Here is a 9,267-nt window from a genome sequence, read left to right on the forward strand (position 1 = left end):
ATTCTGCTCTTAATTATTACAGTCCACTAGTTTTCAGTTTGCTCATTCGGCCGACTCGAAGTCAGAACATTTGGTCCTTCGAGCCGGATGAGAACGGCTTGGATGCATATTGAACAACTCTAGAAGGTTCTAGGGCTTCATAATTTTTGTGAATATTTTGTGAAATGCTCTGTATAAAGTGCTTGGAATTTAGATAGACTCAAATAACTTTCAGTGTCAGTGTGTAAACAACCTTACAGACAAAAGGTGTTTACGCATTCCAGTGCCCAGTGACACTCATCTGTATTATTGTGAGACAGTGGTGCTCATCTCACAACTTAAACAATTTCTTGAGACGTTTGGCGCGCAGTTTGGTTGTGTGAGAGTCAAGAGAACCTTGACGCAGTCAACTCACGTGTATATAAACATAGTTCGGTAATTATTGTAGTGTCCTTAGTGTAAGTTTAGTCACCTAAAATTATTATTAAGAGCTCGTAGACTCAGTTAATTAATTGTGTGATTCTTTTGGTGTTGAGACTTTATTGAAAGCCCACCATTGGCATCAAGGTGACAACAGACAACTCTAGCAACATTTTTTTTGAATTTTCTTAGTGATAAGTGTAGTTAGTGATATTAGACAACTCACTCAACTAAATCATGGCAGATAAACGTGTAATTTCTCCTGCCAAGTCGGACTACGTAGATGTAGCTGACGACAGCGACTCACTAGAGGGTATGGCCCAGGCCAAGAACCGCAGCCGACTCATAGCAGCCACCACCCGTCAACCTCCCAGTGAGATGACGATGTGCCATTTCCTCAGCCGACTCCAGATCACACCCATTCATCTAAGCAGACTTCTCACCAGGTAACTCATCTTCATAGTCAACTCTCTGCAGTCAACTCTAATTATGTTTCAGTCAATTCTCCAAGTGGTGGTGTGACCACTCAACATGCAGACAACTCAACGATTAATGGTTATGAATCATGTCAATCTATATGTGCTGACAGGAGTAAAGAATGCTTCTCTGATGACTCGACGGAAAGGATGACCTTAGCACATGAGTTTTCGGCCTCAGGAGGGTTGAGGGTCCTGGAAGAAGAGTCAGAAGGTCTCGTTCGATCTCCTACAGCTGAAGAAAAGAGTCAAACTCACACTAGTCAACTCTCAGACGACTCACATGATTCAACAATCACCAAGAACAATACATACAACTCAGAGATTCATGGACGATTCTCTTCAGCACTTAGAGCAGCAGAAGAGACATGTATTAATGAGTCTTCAGATCAATCAGACAGCTCAGCAGTCTTACTCGCCACAGCCAATGCAGTATTACTCTCAGACTACTCTCAGCTTCCAGTAAGACTCCTGATAGACTCAGGGTCTGAGCTGACGTTCATCTTATCAAGTGTGGTAAAGACTTGTCATCTCCAACGTCGTCCATCAGTAATATCAGTGCTGGGAATTGGTAACGAACCAGCTGTACAAACTAGAGGAGTGACAACAGTGACACTTAGATCAACTCACACACAGGAGCAAGTTACAATTAATGCTCATATCCTCAAATGTGTCACTGGTACTTTACCAACCAGACAACTCAAGGAACTCAACTGGTCAGCTCTCAACTCTCTGCAACTTGCTGATCCGGACTACTCAACTCCAAGACACATTGACATTTTAATAGGAGCAGATTGTTATGGACTAATTGTGAAGGCAGGCATAAAACAATTTCCTGAGTCATCGCTAATAGCCCACGATTCAATTTTTGGATGGATACTCATTGGAAGTCCACACCCGACACGATGCTCAAGCCAGAGAACTCATCACGCAGCAAGGGTCAACTCATACCAGCAAGTATCTGATCTCTTGACAAAATTCTGGGTTCAAGAAGAAGTTCCAGAGACTTTAGCCAGCCAACTCAGCCCAGATGATCAATCTTGTGAAGATCATTATGTTACGACTCATTCAAGAGATCAAGATGGGAGATATATTGTGAGAATACCACTCAAAGCATCACCATCTCTTCTAGGCAACTCATCAGCGAGAGCTCATCAGTGTTTACTACACATGATCAGACGACTCACCAAGAATGACTCATATGCACAACTCTATCACAACTTTATGCAAGAATACGAGTCACTGAACCACATGACACGAGCCAAGGCAAGTCCAGTCAACTCTCCAGTGTATTATTTGCCTCATCATGGTGTCTTAAGAGAAGACAGTGTTACTACAAAGCTTAGGGTAGTATTTAATGGCTCTAGTCCATCTTCTAGTGGTCTATCAGTGAACGATATTCAACATACTGGTGCCAAAGTCCAGAAAGACATTGCAGACGTACTCATTTGGATCAGGCAGCATAAATTTGTGTTCACATCAGACATCACCAAGATGTACAGACAAATCAAAGTCCACCAAGATGATTGGGATCTCCAGAGAATCCTGTGGGTGGACGAGCACTCCAAGATCATCCCATATCAACTCACAACAGTCACGTATGGTACCAGATCAGCTCCATTTCTGGCTGTTCGCACAATGATCCAGCTAGTGAAGGATGAGGGTCATAAGTTCCCTCTAGCTGTTGATCCACTACTAAAAGGAAGATATGTGGACGATATTTTTGGAGGTGCTGACACCGTGAGTCAACTGATAGACATCTCAACCCAAGTCAGACAACTCTGCATGGCAGGTGGCTTCCCGTTAGCGAAATGGCACAGCAACTCACTTCAATTCCTTCAATCACTTACAGACAACTCGTCAGAAGAGCAGATCCACTCATTTGAGAGCAGCAAAACGAAATTACTTGGGCTCTCGTGGATTCCAGCGAACGACTCATTTAAGTTCAACTCAAAACCTCCTCGTGAGAAGTCCAAGCTCACAAAGAGAATAATTTTATCAGAAACAGCACAACTCTACGATCCACTTGGATTTCTAGCACCCTTCATTGTCAGAGCAAAGATGTTGCTACAAGAAATCTGGCTAGATAAACTTTCATGGGATGACCAAGCCCCAGATCACATCATCACCAAGTGGAACAGCTTCAGATCAGAACTCTCACATGTTTCAGACCTCTCAATTTCACGATGGTTACGGATTACTCAGAAATCGACCGTGGAACTTCATGGTTTTTCAGACGCCTCACAAGCAGCTATGGCAGCTGTTGTTTACATACGGACTACTCATCCAGATCATGGAACTTGTTCAACTATAGTCTGTTCAAAGTCTAAGGTTGCTCCACTGAAGAAGATGTCTATTCCTAGACTAGAACTCACCGCAGCATTGCTGCTTGCCAGACTAATCACTTATGTAAGGAACAACTTAGACATTCAGCCAACTCAACTCGTATGTTGGACAGACTCCTCAGTGACTTTGACCTGGATTCAGTCTCACTCATCCCGTTGGAAGGAGTTTGTAAGAAACAGAGTGTCAGCAATTCAAGATCTCACTCCAATCAGCGTTTGGAGGTTTGTACCTGGCAAACAAAATCCAGCGGATTGTGCTTCTCGAGGTATCAGCATATCCCAGCTTCGGAAGCACCCCCTGTGGTGGACAGGACCACAGTGGTTAACAGCAGACGAATCATTATGGCCAACTCAATCATCAGTGTACGATTCAAAAGCTCAGCAGGAAGAGCGGCCCGGGCTCACTTTAGTTACTCAGACAATTCAACATGATTATCATTGGGATATGATATACAGACATTCTCGGCTAATCAAATTGCTCAGAGTGACTGCAATTTGCTTCAGATTTAGCCAACTCCTCAGACGAGTACCGCAGTCATCTCTCACCTTCCCTCTCACGCCACAAGAATTAGAGAGAGCAAGGATTTTTTGGATAAAGGCAACTCAAGAATCGTACTTCTCACAAGAAATCAAGCAGATCAACTCAAATTCACTGCCCGTCTCTTACCCCCTCGCACGATTGACAGCATTTATTGACACTCAGGGAGTCCTACGTGTTGGAGGGAGGTTAGCACATGCTAGCTTGGACCAAGAAGCAAAGCATCCTGCAATCCTACCACAGAAAACTCATCTTTCCAGACTAATCATTGCAGATGCTCATGAAAGAACATTGCACGGTGGGACGCAGGCAACTCTGAACCTCATACGATCATCGTACTGGATCATTGGCGGACGACTCCCAGTACGATCCTATATTTATCATTGTATGAAATGTGCTCGTTTACGTGGCGAACGAGCGAAGCAGTTAATGGGTCAATTGCCGTTATCAAGAATCACTCCAGCCCGACCATTTGCCGTCTGTGGTGTGGATTACGCTGGTCCCATCACGCTAAAGACTTGGAAAGGCAGAGGCGCCAAAACATCTAAGGGTTGGATGTGCATTTTTGTGTGCTTCGTTACTTCTGCGCTTCATGTAGAAATTGTAACAGATTATTCAGCAGACTCATTTATTGCAGCGTTCAGAAGGTTCACTGGACGTCGAGGTGTCTGCAGAACTCTCCACAGTGATTGTGGCACCACGTTTCAAGGCGCAGACACGCTCATCAGACAACTCTTCAAGCAGGGGACTCAACAGTTCAGTCAACTCGCAGCTGTAATTGCAAAAGATGGAACTGATTGGAAGTTTAATCCACCAGCTGCACCACACATGGGAGGAAAGTGGGAAGCTGCAGTCAAATCAGTAAAGTTCCATCTTAACAGAACGATAGGCGACTCACTCTTTACATATGAAGAGCTTTCCACACTGCTTGTCCAGATAGAAGCAGTCCTTAACTCCAGACCACTCGAGCCTCTCTCAGCCGACTCTACAGACATCTCAGCGTTGACTCCAGCACACTTCTTGGTTGGTGAACCTCTAGTAACATTACCAGAGCCTTCACTGGAAGATGTGCCAATGCCACGCTTGTCCAGGTGGCAATTTATTCAGCAGCGACTCCAATCGTTTTGGTCAACGTGGTCAACACAATACCTTCAGCAGCAACTTGCCATTTCCAAGTGGAAACACCCCGCTCACAACATCACAGTCGGCTCACTTGTACTACTCACTGACGAGAGGTTCCCACCAACGAAGTGGCCTCTCGCCAGAGTGATTGAGGTGTTCCCAGGATCAGACGGACTCATCAGAACAGTCAAACTCAGGACAGCAACAGCAGAGCTCATCAGACCACTCACCAAACTAGTCATCTTACCATACACTCCACCAGCAGAAGATCAGCAAAGGCGTTGCTGATGGTGGGACAATGTTCTGACTTGGAGGGGCCCAAGTCAGTTAGTCAGAAATATTAAAAAATTGTTAATGCCGGACTTGTCCACCGGCGCGTCAGTCAACTCACTGGACCAATCATCGGGAAGTATTTCCCTCATGGCCCAGCAGGCAACTCTACGGCCCTAGTGACGCCAACAAGCACGCGGTCGAGCACTTGTGGCGTCAGTTAGCTCCAGGCAAATCACGCGGTCATCTCTGTATAACTTTTCGCAGTCGAATCGCAGATTTTTCAGTCAGCTCACCTTTTGTAGTTACAAGTACGGTCAAATAGATTCAGACAACTCTCACGAAGATACGTGAATCATCAAATTACTCTCATCAGTGCCAGTGGTCCAGTATATTCAGTTGTAGTGTCTTTGGGCGCGAAGCTGAACTGGCGTCGACGCCATAGTGCCTCACGGACATTCACCTATACATCGCTCCCCCGAACAACTCTGGTGTATACTGTGAATGTTGCTATTCACTGTTTTTTGAGACTATGTTATTTGGTGAAAAAATAACCATTAGACAACTCATAAGTGTACAAACAATTATGGTACAGTCAACTCAACTATATGTAGTGATTATTAAATTCTATTGAGTATATTAAGTGTTATTGTTGAATAAAATCTATAAAACCCAAGCAGTTCAGTGTTAATAAACTATTTTTTGGAACCTTCTAGCATCCAACCTTTGTTCTTATTCTGCTCTTAATTATTACAGTCCACTAGTTTTCAGTTTGCTCATTCGGCCGACTCGAAGTCAGAACAGAAATGAAAAAAAAAATTTTATCATTTAATTTTTTATTTATTACAATGGGTTGGATACAGATATGTATAAAAGAACTTTTTACTTTTTATTATGAAATTTAAAATTTATCTTTGTATGATAAACCCTAAATAATAATATATAATCTATTTTGAGTTTATAATGATTATTTTGATTAATTATGAAGTATAACTAACACAATTATATTGAGATAACATAATAACAAATATAAAGATTTCAACTTATTAGTACATATCGTTTAAAAAGTACATGAAACAAAACACCTCGTGTTTTGAACCATGTGCTATTTTATTTTTATTCTTTAACTAACAATGGCGTTCACATGATAAAGTTCCTAGATGATTGTAAATTTCTTAATTTTTTTGCTGTAGAAACTGCCTTATGACTTCATATTCAGGACATCCTAATGACTCCAAATTGATATAGTTTTTGATCTCCAATTTGTTCAACTTTTTTTCTTCAATGTTTCCACCCTTGTAGGCTGTTGTCATACCTCTTCTTTCAGCTTCTCGAGCAATTACTAATAATAATTCATCAAAATTCGATTGCTCTTCATCATTGTATTCATCACAAAACCGCATACCATGGACATGATGAAAACAAACTGCAGCAGTTTTTCTATCTTTATTTGATAAATTATAAAAATCTCCAATTTCATAAAATCTTGACTTAACTTCACCAGTGAGAACGTTGATATATACCAACTCTTTATACATTAATTCTGTGTTCACCATGAAACCTTCCATGTCGATAACATACAGAATATTTCTATCTATTTTCTAAATTATCAAATGATTACTTTTCACGTCAAGATCACAATATAAAATGAGCTTTTAATTCACATGTGATTTTATTCTTTGGAGTGTTTTTATTATCCATAAAGTAATCTGATACCGATACTTAGTTTTCAAAGTTATAAATATTCTCACGGTTCTTTAAATTATTTCTAAGTAATGACGTCATTTAAAAAATAACTATAAAAATTAATTCCTAAGAAGTGACGTCATTTGAAAAAACTATAAAATTAGGTGGCGTTGAAGGATAGTTTATTTATCATACATATAAATGTGTAGTAGCACTTCCTCAGCATTTATGCTTCGTTAGTTGAAGAGTAAAAGCAAGTATAAACATTATAAAAAAGTGAATTAATAATTATGATAAAATGATATGATAATTAAGTGAATAATAATAATAAAAATAAGACAAAATGAGTAAAAAAAAATGGATAATCATTATAAAGATTTGATTAAAATGATGGGAGAAGCTTATGTGCTTCTTTCATCATTAACTGGCCTAAGCAAGAATGAATTTGTGAAAAAGTTGCTGGAAATTGGAGAAAAAAATATTGCCACATTAAAAAGGCAATTGCAAAACAATGTGGCAGTGAGTGAAAAAATGAAGATTCAATCAACGATTTTACTTTTAAAATCATTGTATGAAAAGTTTATTTCACAACGAAACCACGTGCAAGGGGGTAATCTCCAATGTGATGTTCAAGGTCCAAGTCGCTCAGTAGTTTGGAGAGACGAAGAGAATGTATTTGAACTACGTATTTCAACTGGATCAATTATTAATTTAAAACATGTAAATTTGATTGATTTTCCAAATGAAGCACGAGTACTTCTCTGTGAAAAATTGAAAAATATTCTTGACAATAAAGCCAGTATAAAAGTCAACTTCTCTCTAGCCTGTAAATTTCATAATGTCAAAGATGGTGAATCAATTGAAGATATAAAACATTTTACTACTCCGAATGAACTCTCTATGCCATCAAGTAAAATAGGAGAAGTCATAAAAGAGAAAATTATTGATGTTTTGTTAACAAAAGTTGAGGACTTTGAAGAACGAGATTCAGGATGGTCCATGGTAGAAATCATTCATCTCCCGGTCAATATTAATCGATACGACCCATTAGCAGCAGGTGTATCAACTAGGATTCCTTTACCGCAGTTCATTCAAAATAAAAAAGCAGTGTTGAACATCAAGAACGACGACCAATGTTGCTTTCTTTGGTCGATTGTAGCAGCTTTATTCCCAACTGAAAAAAATATCAACAACATATCATCTTATCCACATTATCAGACTGTTCTCAACTATCAAGGTATCAATTGTCCAACAACTTTGCATGATATTCGTACATTTGAACTCAATAATCATTTTTCAATTAATGTTCATGAAAATTTGAAGGCAACTTCAATTTATTGCCTATTAACAAAGAAAAATATATATATTTTACAGAAACTGTCAGTAAAGAAGAATACAATGGCAATAAGAAAAGAACTCGTGAAATAGTGATGAAATTACAATTTATAGATTCCTTTAGATTCATGGCTAGTAGTATTGATAAACTAGCATCGTTTCTAGATGATGATAAAAAAAATATTACTAGAAGATTTTATAACGATCCTGAAAAATTCAAATTAGTAGTGAGAGAAGGTGTTTTTCTTTATGAATATATAAATGACTGGAAAAAATTTGACGAAATCCAGCTACCTGCTCAATCAGCTTTTTCTTCCAAGTTGAATAATACAAGCATATCAGATGAAGATAATCAACATTCACTCACTGTATGGAATAAGTTTCAACTTCAGACTTTAGGTGATTATTCAGATTTCTATTTAAAAACCGATGTGTTACTTTTAGCTGATTTTTTTGAAAATTTTTGTAAAAATTGTTTTGATGTTTATAATCTTGATTCATTGCATTATGTAACTGCACCTGGTTTAGCTTTTGATGCAATGTTGAAATATACACAAATAGAACTTGATCCTTTACAAGATGTTGAGACGTTAAATTTTATTGAAGAAGGTATAAAAAGTGGTGTTTCTCAATGTAGTAATAGATATGCTGAAGCTAATAATAAGTACATGGAAAAGTACTTTGATAAAAAAAAAGAATCATATTTAATGTACTTTGATGTTAACAATCTGTATGGTGCTGCAATGAGTGAGTATTTGCTCACTGGTTCTTTAGAGTGGGTAACTCATAAGTTTATTTTTGATAATAATAATGATATTAATGATTTAATTTCAAATATTCTAAGAGATTCTTTTACTAGTTATATTTTTGAAGTAGACTTAGATTATCCACAGTCATTGCATGAAGATCATAAAGATTTGCCATTATGTCCTGAACATTGAAAACCACCAAACAGTAAATGTAAAAAGCTGATGATAACGCTATTACTTAAGAATGAATATGTGATACATTATAAAAATTTACAGCAATGTATTGAACTCGGTTTAAAAATTACTAAAATTCATAGGGTCTTACAGTTTAAATAGTCAGCTTGGTT

The 9,267-nt window shown here is 38.6% G+C and overlaps 1 protein-coding gene across 1 annotated transcript; it reads left to right on the top strand.

Moving 5' to 3' along the window:
• Positions 1-636: 636 nt before the first annotated feature.
• Positions 637-5,168, top strand: LOC118064827 (uncharacterized). The gene is made up of 2 exons (XM_035079698.1): positions 637-772; positions 898-5,168. Exons 1-2 carry the CDS (start codon positions 637-639, stop codon positions 5,166-5,168), a joined length of 4,407 nt encoding a protein of 1,468 aa, XP_034935589.1.
• The last annotated feature ends 4,099 nt before the right edge of the window (positions 5,169-9,267 follow it).

This window comes from Chelonus insularis, unplaced genomic scaffold (genome assembly GCF_013357705.1).
Source record: "Chelonus insularis isolate UGA/USDA-ARS -01 unplaced genomic scaffold, ASM1335770v1 contig_25_pilon, whole genome shotgun sequence".
Classification (NCBI taxonomy): domain Eukaryota; kingdom Metazoa; phylum Arthropoda; class Insecta; order Hymenoptera; family Braconidae; genus Chelonus; species Chelonus insularis.

Excerpts from the sequence above, each read along its gene's own strand:
- LOC118064827 (XM_035079698.1), top strand. The coding sequence starts at position 637 with ATGGCAGATAAACGTGTAATTTCTCCTGCCAAGTCGGACTACGTAGAT. Across the intron at positions 773-897 it reads CACCACCCGTCAACCTCCCA|TCAATTCTCCAAGTGGTGGT; the intron begins GTGAGATGACGA and ends ATTATGTTTCAG.